This window comes from Myotis daubentonii, chromosome 1, assembly GCF_963259705.1.
Source record: "Myotis daubentonii chromosome 1, mMyoDau2.1, whole genome shotgun sequence".
NCBI classification, from domain to species: domain Eukaryota; kingdom Metazoa; phylum Chordata; class Mammalia; order Chiroptera; family Vespertilionidae; genus Myotis; species Myotis daubentonii.
The window spans coordinates 189,337,825-189,357,514 of record NC_081840.1 but is presented as its reverse complement, the minus strand read 5'-3'; the positions used below and the strand labels follow the sequence as shown (position 1 = coordinate 189,357,514).

At 36.7% G+C, this 19,690-nt stretch overlaps 1 protein-coding gene across 1 annotated transcript; it reads left to right on the top strand.

The window, feature by feature from the left end:
• Positions 1-1,351: 1,351 nt before the first annotated feature.
• Positions 1,352-19,135, top strand: CSN3 (casein kappa). Its single transcript, XM_059706547.1, has 3 exons — positions 1,352-1,405; positions 18,446-18,745; positions 18,968-19,135. Exons 1-3 carry the CDS (start codon positions 1,352-1,354, stop codon positions 19,133-19,135), a joined length of 522 nt encoding a protein of 173 aa, XP_059562530.1.
• Positions 19,136-19,690: the final 555 nt, after the last annotated feature.

The window sequence follows — 19,690 nt, the reverse complement described above, 5'->3', positions numbered from 1 at the left end:
CTCTGGCCGAGGCATCAGGCCTGGGCGGGGCCTGAGCCGGGGATTGGGGGGATATGATGGTCCCCTTGCCCAGGCCTGAAGCCTGGGTCAGAGGCGTCAGGCTTGGGTGGGTGGTGGAGCAAGCGATCAGAGGGAGATGGGGGTCCCCTGCCCAGGCATGATTCCTGGGCCAGAGGCCTCAGGCCTGGGCGGGGGCCAGAGCCAGTGATCAGGGGGAGATGGGGATCCCCTGTTCAAGCCTGACACCTCTGGCGGAGGCGTCAGGCCTGGGCAAGGGGCCAATCAGGCGATCGGAGGGTGATGGGGGTCTATGCCTCTGGCGGAGGCATCAGGCCTGGGCAAGGGGCCGATCAGGCGATTGGAGGGTGATGGGGGTCAACGCCTGAGGGCTCCCAGTATGTGAGAGGGGGCAGGCTGGGCTGAGGGACACTCCCCTCCCCACACACACCCAGTGCACGAATTTCGTGCACCGGGCCCCTAGTCTATATATAAAAGTCTAAGTGACAGAACATATGTCTATTCAACTAACTGGCTGGTACATATGATGCGCACTGTGCGATACATATAAAGCTCTTGCTGGTGCCAATTGCACGGGTGTGTTTCAATCTGTCATTGTTGATTGTGAATTTGGTTGTTTTTGTTGGCATTCTGAAGCTGAAAAAAAAGTGGCATTGTCGACACAATATGAATGAAGACCAACTATTGGCACAACTGTCCCCCTCTGACACTGGCCTCCCATTTAAATTAATTCGAAGACAGTTTCCTGTGATGCCAGCATTTGCAATGACTATTAGTAAATCATAAGTACAAACTCTAGACAGAGTAGGAATATTCCTTCCTTAACCCATTTTTGGACATGGTCAGTTATATGTTGCTTTCTCTCTAGTTCAAAGGCCATGTGATATTAAAGTTAAAGTCATAAATACCTCATCACAAGGGAAATTAGTCAAGCACTCTGAAAGTGTTTTTATTCTTAATGTGGTATACAAGGAGATATTAGAATAATTTTAATCAATTTATCAGTCATAGTTTTTATCAATGTTGTTTTTACATCATGTTTTTGTTGTTTTTATATCATGTTTTTATTGTTTTTGTATTATGTTTTTGTTTTTATATCATGTCTTTGTTGTTGTTATATCATGTTGTTATTGTTTATTTACTAATCAATTTATATATTATTTTCATATACATTTTACTAATTTTCTTTCATCTCTGACACTTCTATTATAGAGAAAGGGTGAATAGTGATATTAAAATATTTCTTCTAATTAATTTCCTTTCAATGTGCACAAATTCATGCACTGGGCCACTAGTCTTTACATAATCTCTGTACAGTAATCACATTTCTAATATGGGGAAACTGAAGATCATGAAAGTCCTGAGGACCTACACAGTCATAGATCAAGTATGTGGCAGAAGAGAAATACAAAACCAGGTCATTCCAATTCCTCGGCCTTTGTTTAAGCTGCAGGTCTACTAAAACAAATTCTGAGCCCAGGACTCCATGATGGCAGTGCCAAAGACTAGTTAACTCCATCTTTTTTCACTTTATTTCAGGAGGAAAAATCAAACTCATACAAAAAATGGAAACTGCTACCCATCTCCCCCTCTGTTTATGCCTGCCACGCTGCCACCAATGTTATCTTTGAAAACACATGCTGACTTATGTTTCTGACTTGCTCCAATGCCTTGGAAGGCTTCTTATTGCCTACTAGAGGCTCAGCGCACGAAATCATGTGTGGGTATGGTCCCCAGGCCAGGCCTGTGATCAGGGCCATCTTCCCTGGCTGCCGGCAGCCGGCCCTGCCCTCTGCCGCCACCCACCCTGGTTCCCTGTTCACCATCCAGCAGTGGGAGCCTGACGGCTGGGGGAGGGACCAAGAGGTCAGCCGTTCCTGTCTGCTCACCAGCCCCACCCCCACCGCTGGTCGCCCTCTGTGTGAGGGGCAATTGTCAGAACAGGGGCCTTGGCCTGGTGTGCCCACATCCCCCGCCACCCACCCCAGGTCTCCGTTCACCATTGGTAATCGAAGCCTGCCGGCTGGGGAAAGAAACTAAGAGGTGGTCAGTGCACCTCATAGTGACTGGTCAAGCGGTCATTCTGGTCATTCTGCCATTGTGGTCGCTGGACTTTTATTATATAGGATAGTATAAAATCTGTTTTCCTTTGCATGACATCCAAGGCCTTCTACATAGTAACCTCAAGCTTCTTTTCAAATGCCCTGCCATCAGCCCAGCCTCCCTTACAGCCCCTGCTGTCACACCAGGCCATTGCCATTCTCCACAACTGGACTTCACTCTCACACAGCTGTGCCTTTGCTTATGCTGCCCTCTCTTCATGGAATGTCCATTTCATTCCTGTGTTTTAATGTGTAAATCCAATTTATCTTTCAAAACCTAAATCCATTATTATGACTTTCATGAGAAACTTTCTTCTATCTCTCCAAACAGAATGAATCACGAATCACTTTCACGCTTCCCCACTGCACTTTTTCACTTATTTATGACTCTTATTATGCTTTAGCTTCCAATAAATAATATATTTCTATATCCTTCTTGAGGAGATTGTAAGTTCCTAGAGCAGGGGTGGGCAAACTTTTTGACTCGAGGGCCACAATGGGTTCTTAAACTGGACCGGAGGGCCGGAACAAAAGCATGGATGGAGTGTTTGTGTGAACTAATATAAATTCAAAGTAAACATCATTACATAAAAGGGTGCGGTCTTTTTTTTTTTTTTAGTTTTATTCATTTCAAACGGGCCAGATCCGGCCCACGGGCCGTAGTTTGCCCACGGCTGTCCTAGAGTATCACAATAATATAACCATTCCCCAGTACTTAGCAGAGTAGAAGGTAGTTGGTGAATGTTTGATAAATGAAAGATATTAATAAAATCTTCACACATTTCATTTCCAATATACATATTTTTATATCTCTGACCTATATCAATGCTGCGGCTGACCAGCAGACCCTGTGGAAGAGAGGGCTAAGGGACTGCCTGGCTAAAGGAACCAGGCATCTTCGATTGCCTGCCTTGTTAGGCTTTTACTGTAGCAGCAGTTTGAGATAAAGTTTATCTTTTAGATACAATCAGTAGGGAAATTAATCTTGGGAGGACACATGTGTTTGTAGTGTTTTTTAAGTAAGGACACCCAAAGGTTAAGCACAAGGATTCCAGTAAACACCCAGGGGTCTGCATATGCACAGACTTGTTTGGAAAAGTCAAGGAATAATTAGGGGCACTGCCGTCGACACTCCCATAAGTTGGAATTTCAATATACAGGACAAGTGGCCTTCCACACGCTTCCCTTTTCTCAGAATGTTCTCCTTACAAACTTTCCAACCAAGTCTCGTGTGCTCCCCAATATACCAATATATAATTTAGCTAAAGATTCCTTTTTGTGAGAGAAATCAAAAACTTCTTAAGATAAATATTTAAATGATAACAGTTCTTTCTTAGTTACAACACTAGCATCTATCCTCTGTTACAGAAATTGTAGAGCCCATAAAATGTCAAGTTGTGAATAAAATTATTTGTTCCAAGACAATGCAAGCATCAAAAAACATATTTATGTCTATGTCTTAAGTATTTAACATTTGTGTCAGCTTTGTAAAAAGGCAAGTTTAGAGTTTTTTAGTTTAACAAGTATATTTTCTCTTTCATATAAAGTAAAATGCACATAGCCAAAGCTTTGTGAACTTTACTGAGGAACAATTTGTCCTGATCACCAGTTCCAATAAATCCCATAACAGACACTCTAGAAACAGAACTTTGAAGGAGGGAAAGGTAGCAGGCGGTGATGAAAATAAACTTTCTTGTGGTACACAACAGGAGTCATCCAACAAGATTGCACAATGAGCCTTCCATTATGTCACAATGGCAGCCTTTGTCCCTACAGGTAAATTATCAGAAAATTATAAAAATTTTCTTTGAACAAAGATTACATTTCTCTACCCAAGTTTAAATCATTCATAGCTGAGACCCTTAGCGTCATGAAGGAAATTCTGCCATGACCCATAAACTGGCTATGAACCAAGGCCAGCCTAATGAGCCTTTTGGCATGATTTAAACAGGGAAACTGCTGTCTCCCTTAGCCATCTTCAGGGATTATATGTTCCTCAAACAATAAATATTCATTGTTTTGTATGAAAGTCAGTGATCCCAGTTAAAACTATGGGAGGGACAGCAAGAAGATCAAACTGTCCTCAATATAATTTGGTACATTGATTTTATAGGGAGTGTTTCCTAACCTTACAGTTGACAGATTAGAGGCTATTGCATGACTGAAGCAGGACATTAATGGGAAACCAAAATGAGGGGCACAGGAAGGTAGGAAATCAGAGCCTGAGGAGGGGCCAAAGGCAAACCTTGGCAACTCTGAAGTTAGGGAAGACCAGCTCTGTAATTTACTCTTTCCTCTGAGTGTGTGTGTGTGTGTGTGTGTGTGTGTGTGTGTGTGTGTGTGTGTGTGTGTGAAGTCTATGATATGTGTCTTTAACTCTCAGGTTAGAACTTTTATGCACCTCAAATGATGTCATTGTAACTCTTGGGGGGAGGTGGGTAGGGGAGATACTCTCATTAACATTTAACTACTAGATTTGTGAAGCAAATATATGCTATTAAAATTAATCAGTTAATCAGTTATTTCCCCCATTGGATTTTGGGCAACATCATTCCTGGTCCTGTCGCCTTTGTTTATTGTGGTTGGTGGAACAGTTTCTCAACAAACCAGTCAACCAGAGTTCCACTTTTTTTTGTTATCCAGTGATTTATGGGGATAGAATCCACAAAAGCACTGTTTATCAAAGTGTGTTTCTTGAAGCATTATTTTCACCAGGTAGCTCCCTAAAATAAATATTCATCCTCAAACAGCCATTCAAAATTTACAGTATACATGCATAAGATAAAATTCTTGAGAATGCCAGCTTTACAAATCATTTTGCTTAACTACATTTCCCAAACTAAATTGACAATAGAATGATCCCCATAGAAAACAGTTAAGATCAGTTTGTCCTTGAACACACTGTTCTTTTTTAAAATGTAATCATTGATAGAGACAGAAGGACCACTGACTATTAAATAATTTTTTATGTAAAAGTAAACAAAGAGCTAAATTCATCTCTACTACTCTATTAGTTCCTTAGGAAGAGGACTCACATGTCTTCCATATAATCTTTCAGATTGTATTAATTATCTTAAAAAATACTAATTTTGTGCCAGTCATTGTGCTAAAACCTAGGGATTTGAGCAATTGATTTTTTCACCTTTAAAAATCTTACAATCTAGTGAGGGGAGATAAACATGTATGAAATTTCAATAAATAAACACACCCATAAAGCATTTACAGAGTTGTTGTTTGTTTTTAAAACAGAAGGGAAACTACATAAATTAAGAAAGGTCCCACGGTGACTTTGAGCTGAATCTTAATGGATAAATGGGTTATTGACAATTATATAAGCATAAACTAAGTGTTCAACAGATGTGTACTAGATGAGAAACTAAAAAATTGGTATTTTTAATGGCATTTGGCTTCATTGGGCAAAGTAAAAGAGCAAAATTTGGGAATAAAATAATTAAAAACCTACTTCTAATTATTATATGAAGACTTTTAGCCTTGGGAATAACCTCTGTCCTTAGAAACAAAAGGAAAATAATTAATATCTTAGTAATACTCTTGTTCAGAACATTCATTACTGTTAATTTTTCATATAGATAGAGAGGACAAATATCATCTGGTGAGCTGATGTTTGTGAATGACTAAGACATTCAAGAGAGTACATTCCCAAAATTCCTTGTCAATTCAGTAATATCCAGGCAGAGTTGAAACTTCTGGCAAAACTTGAGTCAAACCAAGATAGCTGAAGGTAGTTAATGGCACTAGAGCAATGGGAGGCATTGATAACTGAAGTGCCCCTCCCTCCAAACACTTAAAAAAGCTTCTAGCTTCTTTCAACTACTCTAGACTTTCATGTGGTATTAAAATAAAACCAGAGGACCACACTGAAATCCAGCTGCAATCACTCAACACAGAACTAGGCTGGAGCTCAGCCTCCCCAACCGCTGAGGGAAGTTAGTTCAAATGCTCCCACAGGAAAGTCAATCCCAGAAAACCCATCTCTAATCCACATATACTAGCTTTCAGTGAAATCAATTAGAATTCTAGGAGAATGAGATAATACAGTATGCCTGTCCTCCTTAGTTCTTCATGGCCAAGGTCTGACTTTATGCAGAAGAAAGGAATGATTTCCAAACTTTCTTCCATGTAAAAAAAAATATTCAGGTGCTTATTTACTATGCAGGCTTCTGGGAAAACCCTTTCCCTAAAAATTCAAACTTAATTGTGTGGGGTGAGACAAGAATTTGCAACTTAAACATATAGTTCAGATAATTAATCATTTGTGCAAAAAATGTTATTTCTAATATGTGGCAGACTTAGGTCTATGCACTGAGAAACATCTTCCAGTGGAAGAAGATAAAGAATAGTAAGTAAACACATACAAACTTTAAAAATCATTTTATATTGTGATTGTTATGAAAAGTAAAAAGGGATGGAGGAAAGGAAATGACTAATTAGAAAAGGTGCCAGAGAAAGTGCTCCTAAGAAAAAAACATTCAAGCTGAAAACTGAATAATACAAATGACACACTAATGAGAATAATTGGAGTAAAAACATTTCAGAGACTATGAACAAAAGTGAAAAGTTTTTAATTTGGGAAAGGAACAGAAAGGCTATCGAATCTTTCACTATTTTTTCCACATAGTGAGAAAAAATGCAGTAGGTGACAAGGTAAGAAGGATACGGAGAAACTAACTTATATCAAAACTAATAGGCCCTGATGAAGTATTTGGAATTTATTCTAAGTGGCTTTTAAAAAACTTTAAGCAGGAGAATAATCATATCAGTAATATGTCCAAAAAATAACATTTTTATAACTGTGTGAGGGGTAACTTTAAGGTGAAAAGAATGAAATTAGTGACACCTGTTAACATAAAAAAACCTTTGAAACCTGTAAAGAATTTTTCTGAGTTTATTTGAGCCAAACTGTCAACATATGCTGGGAAGCAGAACCTCAACGAATTGAGATAGTGCTCCGGAGAATGGCGGGGTTACATTTGTATTTATACATTGCAATCAAAGGAGGGACATGGGTGGGTTACATGAAAATCATTGGTGATAGATTAAGGAGGAGGGATAAAGCAAAGCAGGGGAAATCCCTGGGATTGGATAAAAAGTAAAATGATGGACACATAATTAGGTGGGTGCAGGATCAATGAACATAATAATGAAGAAATTTGTGGTATCTGTCCTGGCGCCCAGCACATTTGGTTGTGCCCCAGGGGCTCCAGAAAAAGGGAAGTTACAAGTTACCCAGACATTTCAAGGGTAGGTTATTATAGATGCATAAAGACAGATAGGCTCAGTTAAGATAAAGGTTGACCTTATCAGTGAAGATACTGGCCTAGGACGTAACTGCCCACCATAACTGCTTTTAAAGTTTAATTTCAGACCATCCTTTGTGGTTACTTTAGGTCTCTGAGTTTGCAAGACTGCCATGCAGGCCTCTCCTGAGCTTGTCAGGTCAGCATGTGGCCCCTTTTGTCCACACACCAGAAAGGGAACTATTCTTATGGCCAGGTGTGAGCTATCACTAAATGGGACTGATGAAGGCAATAAAGATAAGACTAGAAAGTGATGACAGATTTAGGATATGTTGTTAAGATAGGGCTTATAATTTATCTAATGGATTTTTGGGGAAGAAGAGACAAAGATGAAGTCATTGAGAAGTAAAAGACAGAAGAGAAAAATACACATGCATGTGAATATCACCAAAATAAGCGAAAATAGATAAAGTACATATCAGATGAAAGAAATGCTCACAGAACAGTAAGTTGTTACAGGTAAAAGAATGTATATGAGTTAATAATCATCATTTCACTTATTACAATACTAGAGGCCCAGTGCACGAAATTCATGCATGGGTGGGGGAGTTCAGTCAGCCCGGCCTGTACCCTCTCACAATCCAGGACCACTGGCTCCTAACTGCTGCTCGCCTGCCTGCCTGCCTGATCACCCCTAACCACTCTGCCTATCTGCTTCATTACCCCTAACCACTCACCTGCCTGCCTGATTGCCCCTAGCCACCTCTGCCTTGGCCTCTGCCACTGTGGCTTCATCCAGAAGGATGTCCAGAAGGCCGTTCAGCTGTCTGGTCTAATTAGCATATTATACTTTTATTATTATAGATATTTACTTCAAAGGGCTTGAAATGTAAACTTATGAGCCCACAATAGCCTCTTTCCCAGCTTCACCACTGTGTGAGTAGTTTTATGAATAGACACTGATTATCAGGATCTAAACAAAAAGAAGCTGTAGTGTCTTCTTTCCAGACTCCAAGGATGTTTCAGGAGTACACCATGGCACTTAAGATGAGTATGTGACTAAATCAAGGTTGGTGAGTCAGTTCCGAAATACAAACACTCTCTTTTGAGACTTCGTTCAGCACCAACCCATCATCCTGAAATTATCATAGGACTTGTGATATTCCTGTTGCTTTTCTTTGGAAAACAGTAAGGTATCTGAATAGTTCTAATATAGAATTCACCTAGTTCATCTACAATAGTCACTCAAAACTTCATAGATCTCTTAGATTGCCTTAGGTCAATATATACAGAGAATATTCAGTGTCACTAGTATTCAAGTAAATTGGACTGTGAGCTCCATAGAGCAAGGATCTTTGCTTGCCTTGGTTATTAATTTATCCCTAATGCCTGGGACAGTACCTGAAATAATTTTAGTACTCAAAGAATAATATTCAGTTTCACAAATCTCCCAAGAGAGCCAGGTTCCTATTTGAAGTGGATGGGTGACACCACTATAGAAATGTTTTTCTTGTGGTAGGGGGAAGATTCCTAGCATTCCCAGGTAAAATATATTTTCCTGCTAAACCAATATTTTAAAGTTGTTCTGAGTCTCTGGTACTTGTAAATTAAATAACAACTCAAGTGAGAATCAATATCATTTTGTATGATATTGACTGAGAGTTGCCATGTGGAATAAAATACCTTCTTAATGAAGAAATTGACCAGACCATAATCTTCCAATTATCACTTGGTCATCAAAACCAAAGGAACAGTGTGACTAAACAGTCCAAATAGAATGGCTGGTCTTATTTCCTTAACAGCTGTTTTAGCAATTTTGAAACTCAGACACCTTTCTCTGAACAGCAGAAGCCAACTATTCTGAGAAACAGAAAATTTTAGTTTACTCTGTACAACCTAGATAAACATTCTAGGGTTATGAACATTTTCCTAACACTCTAAGACATGAAATACTTCTAAGAAAAAAACAGGAATGTAAAAAAAAACCCACAATGCTGATATTATTTCTTGTTTGTATTCTGGCAGTCCTACATGGATTCCTGTAAATACCTCAATTAAGCCAGGCCTTCACAGCTAAAGTGAAGTCACAGTTAACTTTTTCCCCAGAGAAATGCAAGCAAAAGAAAATATTATTTCCAGAGTTATCTAGGCAAATTGTTTGCTTAACTGTATTTTACCAAAATACCCTTCCCTCATATTGGTGGCATTTCAGAAAGAGCTGTCATTGACATAGAAAAATTATCCCCAATTCAATAATAATTTTTTAGATCCTTAATGGTTCACCTATATTATTGAAATTTAAAAATCTGAATACAATTTTGATTCATAAAAAATTAAAAATCAACCAGTTGATAGCTTATATATTAAATGCTTATACCATGAACTTATTTAAGAATGCATATTGCAGCTCAAATGCAAATGACTTCCCACTTTATACTGATTAAAATATTTTACTTTTGGATTTAACTTGTAAGAAATTGCACTTGGGTGTGTAAGAGGTGGTAACTTTTCTAATTTTTAAAGGTCAATAGTTGTAATTCTAGGAGAAAAAAAGTCCAACTGGAGCTCATAATATATGTAGGGTTGCTTGATATCCAGGTTCTTAAACTAAAAAGAAACGTTTAAAATATGAAATTGTGTCTAGCTATTTTTAATTCTAACAGTAGCTTTAAATTCAAATTGGTGGGATTAGTTCATTATGAATGCAATTAATATTTTAAAAATGCCTCTATACTTCTTCATACAACATAAAAATGAATTATTTAAGAGGTGTGAATAGTCTCTTTTCAAGCTTTATGAAAGGTAACTCTATTTCCCCCTCTACATTTCGTTAACTAAGATTGACCCAAAGATAACCCGGCTGTCATCAAATCTTTCCTTTTTGTCATCTTCCTATTGGGTAAAACATAGGAGGAAAATAAATCGCATGATGTAAGGCACTAATACCCTTTAATTAGTCTTCAGTTATTTACCTTGATACTTCTCTGGAGTTGGGAATCTAATTCAACCTACTGCCAAGCAAGACCCAACAAGCACAAGGAAAGGTAATTATATTGAAACATCAAGAGAGAATGATTCCTTTCACACTGGCTATTAATAACACTATCAAAGTTATTCTAGAAATACATTTTCTTCCTTTGAGCTTTAAACTGTTAAGCTTGAATACATATTGACATCATTTTGAAATTAGTATCTAATCTAAACCTTAGATTTTGTATGGTGCTATGATCAAATTTATTTTGAATTTTACTTGGGTTAAAGTCAAGGTTTGATATTGGCTACACTACTGAACGTGATGTAAATTCTAAAATAAGAAGGTGTTCAAGACAATAAACCTGTCTCTTCAGACAAATACAGAGGACTAACTTCTCAGGAAGATGAGTGTGTTATAATAATTCACATGGATCCCTTAATTAACTTCTAATTTTATTTTTATCCAAGTGCCATAATTTTATTTGTTATAATATAGCTTGTTTTAAAACATGCCTTTCATATCCTCATAAAAGGTGAATAATTCTATTTCACAATAAAGCAAATTTAAGTACTTCATAGGTTTAAGTAGGTGATAAGTATTTCTGTTTATACTAAAAAGGGAGGAATTGCTATCATTTTACAGAATGTTTGTGTGTGTGTGTGTGTGTGTGTGTGTGTGTGTGTGTGTGTGTGTGTGATATAATTTTGTGTGAACTGAAGAGTTCAGATTCTTACAAATTCCTGTTAGATCAATCATGAAATTATAGAATTTTAGAAATCACCTTGTTTAAACCTTTATTTTACAGATAAAATAGGTAAGGCCTGGCCGGGCAAAGGAAATCACTTGGCCAAAGTTACACAAGTAGAGGCAGAGCCTGAGATAGGACTCGGTTCTCTAAAGGAAAGTAGTCACATCAGTCTCTAATTCAAAACCACTCAACTGGTTTTGTTTTTTGCAAAGCCATGCCTAATTCTTTAACCTGGCATATAAGGCCTGTCCCTTTTCTTCCCTAAACTTTCTTCCCAGATTTCTTTCTCTTCTCATCAAACACTTCATTCCAAATGCCCATGGGTATTCCCAAGCTTTCTCCTCTACTTGAAAATTTTCTCTCCCTATAATATTCATCTCTGCATGGGCAAATGCCACCTACATGCTATCTCTTACATAAAGAATTCTTAATGGAAAACTTATCTATAGAAAACCACTTTTAGGGCATTTTCATTTTCTTTCCTCTTATAGTAATTTGTGGATGGTCCAACTCTCTTCCTAAAATCGATGTTACCTGCTGGCAACAGCAAATCATCATGATAAACTCAACACTTGACACACTGCCTTTTTCCTAGTATATTCTTGGTATATGGTAAATAGATTATTAACCTTGTAATGATACTTTCAGTAATATAGCCAAAAATTAAAATTATAAATTATATACTCCAAGTTTGGGTGTTCCAAAGCTTTTGATAAAATAGATTTTCCACATTGGCTAAATCAATCTGCTTTTATTTCCTTAAAAAAACATTGTTTTAAATCACTCCTAAATTATTAGTAACAGACCCTTTTAATTTAATACTTTTTATTTAAATTTTAGGTGCAATTATGAAGAGTTTTTTTCTAATCTTGAATATCCTGGCACTCATCTTGCCTCTTTTGGTAAGTTAATTTCATCTAATCAATTTATATTGATACCTTGAGAAATTTTATTTAAGAGGTTTAATTATATAAATTGATAAATACATTTATACATTATAAAACAAAATAATTTCATATTAGATATATTTTCTTAAAAGTAATTTCTTTCATATTTATTTATATCATACAATTAAAGTCTTGTTCTTCTGAATATCCTTTTAGTTCCCAGGAATTAAGAAATCCCACTTTATTGTGTATAGAAAACCTTTAAAATTCTAATACTATAAAGAAAATACATTACAAGGGAGGACTAAAAATCATTTTGAATTATAAAATGCTCTAAAAATAATTTATAAAGAAGAATACAGAAATTACAGTTGAGGATCAGACTCTAATCTTGTAACAACTCCAATCTCTTCAGGAAATAAATGCTTAGGAGATTAGAAGTTTTTTTCAAGCTTTCCTTTTTTTTTCCCCCATTCAAAACCATTTAGTGAAAGTTCCCAAATAATTGTTATCAAGAAGCCTTGGCCATAAGGTTATAATGACATGGAACAGTATAATGATCAAAATATTTATAATAGCAGCTTCTTAGTGTCTGTGTTTGTAGATTATATGATGTTTTCATATATATTACTAGAGGCCTGATGCACAAAATTCGTGCAAGGGGCTCCTCCTCTGCCCCCACAGCTGCCTCAGCCCCGGCAGCCACAGCAGCTGCCTCTGCCTCGGCCCCCATCTGCCACACCACGGTTTTGTCCGGAAGGTCATCCGGAAGGTCGTCCGGAAGGATGTCCGATCTAATTAGCATATTACACTTTTATTATTATAGATTGTATAAGACCAAAATAAAGCTTTAACATTTCTCCTTTCACATGTATCTCTGCATATGCAAATATATAGTCACAAGAGATTGATCTGTGGGGAACTATCCAAACTCTCTGAATTAGCATCATGAATATGTTCACCTTTTCCTCTGCCATTTGAAACTTTGTTGTGCTGGCTTGTGAGAAAATATACCGGAAAGCAATTTTTAAAATGTCAAATCATCAGTGTTCATTGTTCATCTTTGACAATTGGAGGAGTGGAAAGGACATAGAAAAAAAACAACATGAAGGCTGATTCTGTATTTAAAGGGTCAGAATCCTGTTCATGTTCTTGATTTTAAATTTTTAAACATATCAAATAATAGAAGAAGAAACAACCTCATCCGTATCAATGTTAAAGTTTCATGAACTTGGCTTGGGGGAGAAAGGAAAAGTGCTCAGGCTGTTAGCATGAGTAATGAAATAGTCATTCCTTAATTATTCAAGCTTTTGCAGCAATTTCAAAGACGTTGACACATCTACCCTTAATATTCAAATATTATGGGACCTTTTGTTATACTCTTCCTATTATGTCAACTGACTGATTCCTTCCCAAAGATTATATGCATTAAAAACTTCATGGTTTTTAGGTATTTTCTTAAATTACATGTGTGCTAAGGTTATTGGACCAAGAAAAAGGTTTTGGAGTTTTTTCTTTTAATTTTTTGTGCTTGTTTCCATTGTTGTTTTGACTATTGCTCTGTTTTATTTTCGTGTTCATTTGGTGATTCCAGGCACTTATTGGCCAACAGCAAGAATAGAAAAGCAAATATAAAATGATGTAATATCATTGTCTCCAACATAAAATGAAATGATGTAATATGGTCAACTCTTAGATCATAAGATTTGGAAGGGCACTAGTCCTTGTTTCATAATTCATTTATTATTAAATTTAGACGTGCTTTTAGGTTAATTTCTTTTAAACAATTGTATTATATAAATTATTGGTGCAAAACTTTTTAAAAATTTGAATTATTATGACTTTCACATTATTTTCTTTTACTTATTCTTTGAAATTCCATTTTATTGTAGACACCTGTACATTTAGAACTTTGATTTTTTCTTTAAGAGATAAGCACTAAAGTTTAAATCAGAATATGATCCTCAACTGCCTGCTCTATAGCAACTCCCTCTTGAGCTAGAGCCTGCTCTAGCCCCCAAACAGTCCTTCCATCTTCACAAAAGTCTCAATGGACTCGAACAAATAATTCAAAAGGAGAATGAAAATTTTATAGATTTTATCATTTGATCTTATAAGTAGTCAAGATTACACAAATTAAAAGAATAATGTGATAGCATCTTTTATGTGTTCATTTAATCCTCTCTCTAAAATAAAAATAACTTAAATAATATTTATATTAGCAATTATGATATGAACTTCACAATTTTATATCCTATTGATTGGCATTATAAATTGGCACAACTTTTCTCTGCAACAATATGATAGTTCTTATCAAAGGTTTTTCTTCACACTCTCCCCAACCCAAAAGTCACATTTTTGAGAAAATATATTAAGGAATTAATAGAGAGTATTAAAAAGGCCACTGGTATACAGATGTTATTTATCTCTCTATAATAAAACATTTTTTGAAAGAAGCCTAATGATTAACAACAGAGTGAAAAATAAACATTTCATGACATAATCATTGATCATTTATTTTTCAACCATAAGTATAAAACTATAAGAAATATGGAAAAGCCCTAGCTGGTTTGGCTCAATGGATAGAGCATCGGCCTATGGACTGAAGTGTCTCAGGTTTGATTCTGGCCTAGGGCACAGGCCTGGGTTGCAGGCTCAATCCCCAGTAGGGGGCATGCAGGAGGCAGCCAATCAATGATTCTCTCTCATCATTGATGTTTCTATCACTCTCTCCCTCTCCTTTCCTCTCTAAAATCAATAAAATATATTAAAAAAAAGAAATATGGAAAAATATTATGAGAGATTACACCTCTTCAAAAAATACTAAATCATATGCCAGAAATACATAATATAGATTGATATAATATTAAGATATTTAAGTGATCAGAATTTCTTAGTGTAGGCAAAGTTTCTATAATATTTATATTGCTATTTAAACTTTTAAACTTTAAATTAGCAATTTAGAAGAAAACAAGTCTCTATCTCAACACAACCTGAATTTTGTTCTTTTTATCAAGTTTTTGATTTTATATTCCTACAACTTTCAAAAGATTTCTAGAAACTTTTTTTTTAATCCAAGGAGTGTGTGTGACATGCCTTAAACAAGAACAATCATTTAAAAAATATTTTATATTATGACCTCATCTCCAAAGTTTATAAAGCCTTCATGACTATTTAAAGTTTCATATATATACATCTATGGAAATTTTCTCACTTCTGATTTCCTATGCACATTGCAAACCAGATTAAGAAAAGTACTATAAAAACAAATGAAACTTGATTTAAAAAAACATTAGTACAATGTCACCCCAATAAAATTTAATTTAAAAATTAAAAAAATATTAGTATGTATATAACATTTATATATTGATGTTATGCCAGAGGCAATTGTTTTAAATCTACATAAAACTCATAATTCTTCTTAGGAGACAGAAAAAGAGATATGCTCATTGCTCCCCTTATTTCTAACAATGTAGATTTAATACAAACAATGTTATTAATAGTTTTTATTAAAGTAAATATCAAATACATTTGTTGGCACAAGAGTTAGATGACCATATTATTTTCAACCTTGAATATTTTTTCCTATGTAATGATTTTTAAAGACAATTTAACCATGAGGTTCATTATTATTATCATTGTAATAGGTAAATTGCTGTCACTTTTTGAGTGCTTCACAGACCTTGTAGATGAATTAACCATGGAAAATTCTTTTTTTTTAAAATATATTTTATTGATTTTTTACAGAGAAGAAGGGAGAGAGATAGAGATTTAGAAACATCGATGAGAAAGAAACATCGATCAGCTGCCTCCTGCACATCTCCCACTGGGGATATGCCCGCAACCCAGATACATGCCCTTGACCGGAATGGAACCTGGGACCTTTCAGTCCGCAGGCCGACGCTCTATCCACTGAGCCAAACCGGTTTCGGCATGGGAAATTCTTTACAATATTTTACAATGCTACAATAAAAGAGAAACCATTCTAATATATAAAAACCAAGGGCCCACAATGACCAACCAAAGGCTCCACCAAACACCAGAAGTCAGTCCTGCAGTCAGTGCTGGGTTGCTGTGGTGACCCAGCACTGACTGCTGCTGGTGCGGGCACAGAGATCCAGCACTGACTGCCAAAGGGGCTGCAGATCAGGCCGAGAGAGAGGCCCGGAGAGAGAGGCAGGGTCTGATCCTCAGCCTCCATGGCAGCTGTTGATCAGCCGTTGCCTCTCTCTTTCTTTCGGGATTTCACCAGCAGCACGCCTCTGTTTCTCTCCGTGGGGGCTGCTGATCAACCCCGCCTCTCTGATCAGGCCCAGAGATGCTGACTGGCATAGAAACCGACCAATCAGAACCAAATCTGGGTGAACTGTGAGGAGCCAATGGCTGCCTAGGAGGCGGAGCTTTTCACGCTGACTGGCATAGAAACCAACAAATCAAAACCAAATTGGCCAGCAGAGGAGGGCACTTGGGGGTGAGATTAGGTCAGAGAAGAGGGCAGTTGGGAATAACCAGGCCAGCAAGGGAGGGCAGTTGGGGGCAAGATCAGGTTGGCAGGGGAGGGCCATTGGGAGCGAGATCAGGCCGGCAGGGGAGGGCAGTTAGGGGCAATCAGGCAGGCAGGCAGAGACAGTTAGGGGTGATCAGGCAGGCAGGCAGGTGAGCAGTTAGGAGCCAGCAGTTCCAGATTATGAGAGGGATGTCTGACTGCCGGCTTAAACTGGCAGTCGGACATCCCTCAAGGGGTCCCCGATTGGATAGGGTGCAGGTTGGACTGAGGGAACCCCCCCCATATAATAAAAGCCTAATATGCTAAGTGTCCAACCGTTCGACCAGTCGCTATGATGCACACTGACCACCAGGGGGCAGACTCTCCAACCAGTAGGTTAGCTTGCTGCTGGGGTCTGGCTGATCGGGACTGGGCAAGATGGGCCAGACACGCCCTGGAGCCCTCCTGATAGTGCACCAGTGGTGCCTCAGCCTGGCCTTCGCCCTCTGGCAATCCAGGACCCCTTGGGGGATGTCAGAGAGCCGGTTTTGGCCCCATACCGGCAGGCTAGGCTTAGGGACCCCACAGGTGCACAAATCCGTGCACCAGGCCTCTAGTGTTTTGTCTATAATATAAAAGCTTTTAATAAGCACACAAAAATCTAGACCCTGCCTTTTTTTAAAAAAAAATGTATTTCTTACTATATCTTTGAACCTCACCAGGGTGCAGAGGTGCAAAACCAGGAACAACAAACAGTAAGTTTACTTTAATTACTTCTTGTAGAGACATGAACTTCCAAGTATAATATTCTGAAAAGTCCAATGATATTAAAATGCTTCTGTCTAAAAACTAAATAAATATTTAAATTCCATAAAAAACTTAATAATCATTGTAAAAAACCCTTCAGCAAACAAGAATCAACCTCGATGTTCTATAAATCTTGGTTTTGTTTTATAACCTAAATCATGTGTTTTTGGACTTCATGTATATTTAACAACAGGAGAAAACTCTTTCATTAATTTAACATTGAGAAAATATGAAAACAAAAGCAGAATTTAATGATATCTCTCCTGCCCACTTTTTAAGACTTTGGGAAAGAACCCACTAAAAACCTTTGAGTATTTTTCGTGCACTTGTATTTACTTCCTCCTTTTGTTTCCCAAATATGTTTAAATGAATATATTTAAATATCCCCCTTCATGAGAAATGCTTGCTTACAGTGTAATTTTGTTGATTTTTTCTACTTATATGGAAAAAACCTAAAGATATATTTTGATAAATATACATAATCAGTAGAGCAGAAGCAAATAAAAATAGAAAATTGCCTAAATTATATTTAATGGATAAAATTAAACTGGAAAAAAAATTAAAGTATAAATCCAGAATCTCCCACATAATATTATTTTACTATTCGGCTATAATTAATTTAGGGGAAAAACACATGTGCCCTCAGCCTAATCTCTAGATAAAAAAATATTTTAAACAATTATGAATATGTGCTGAGACTGCATATATACTAGTAAATACAAACATATTTGTATATATATTTATATATATTTTACAAATATATATAAATATATATATTTCTCTGTGTGAGGTCTCTTTGTGTATAGTATGTCAAAGGTCTCTAAGAGATGTTTCTACCTGTTGTACCTAACATGATGCTCAACATTTACTGAGCACTCTTCATATATGCCAAGCTCTTGGCAATGTGGTTTACATTATGGGTTACCTCATCTAATTTGTTTGAAACTAATACTATTTTTAATATTTGTTGAAAATTAAGAAGTGGAAGGGAAATGTATAAATCATATCTTGTAAAATAATAAATATGGTTATGGGGTTCATTACTTTTAATATTGTACTTAGTCAATGTTAAATACCATAACATTATTTCAAAAAAATTCTGATTTAAGATATCTCTACATTCTATCCTATAATAACACCATTCTGCACAATTTATTCTTTGCAGTGCCGTGAGACTGATAAAAGATTGTTTGATCAAAGCACAGTCAAATATATTCCAATTCATTATGTGTGGAAGAGTTATCCGCACATTGCACCCAATTACTACCAATATAGACCAGCTGTACCAATTAATAATAACCAATATATGCCTTACCCATATCATACAAAACCAGTTTCAATTAGGCCACATGCCCAAATTCCTCAATGGCAAGCCCTGCCAAATATCTACCCACCCACTCTGGTACGTCACCCATACCTACATCCATCATTTATTGTCATTCCCCCAAAGAAAAATCAGGATAAGGCAGTCATCCCTACTGCCAATACCATTCCTGCTGATGATCCAACACTCATTCCACCCAGTGAATCAACTCCACCGCTTTTTGCCGTCCCCCCAAAGAAAAATCAGGATAAGGCAGTCACCCCTGCTGCCAATACCATTCCTGCTGATGAGGCAACACTTTTCCCACCCAGTGAATCAACTCCATCACAAATTGCCATCCCCCCAAAGAAAAATCAGGATAAGGCAGTCATCCCTACCATCAATATCATTGCTGCTGATGAGCCAACAGTGATTTTGTCCAGTGAACCAACAGTGAGCTCTGTGGTTAATCAGGAAGCTTCCTCACAATTCATCACAAGCACACCTGAGACCACCACAGTCACAATTACTGAACCTATCACCGTGGTCTAAAAACTCCATGGAAGCATCAAGGAAGACAACACAGGTAAGTGAGCAAAAGAAAAAAATAAAGACAAGACTTATGGATGTATCAACATAGTCACAAAATCTAAATATAGTAGAAATAGATAAATTAAGTCTGTTAGGACAGGCAAAATAGGCGACTTATAATTTTAATTTGGTGGTGCCATAGCATTGGTACACTAGATTTTGTTCCAACAAGAAGTAAAAAATAACCTTATTTTACAAAATGAAGAAAACTTGGGTGTTTTATTATCAAACTTTTTTTGGACAGTTGGAACACTCCTAGAATTTATTAGTTTTATTTCATTACTATTTTCATACAAGAATAAAATTATATCTTAAAATCATGATTTTTCTTATTTCAAAAATGGTTTCTTAGAAAATGTATATAGGATGTGAACTTAAATACATTTTAATTGCTTAACAGTATTCTTGCACTCTAATTTTTTTATGAATACAGTGAAAGGAAACATTTTTCCCATGCATTCTTTTATTTCAGATATAGTTTGTGAAAGAATCCATGATGTTAGGCACCCCAAATTT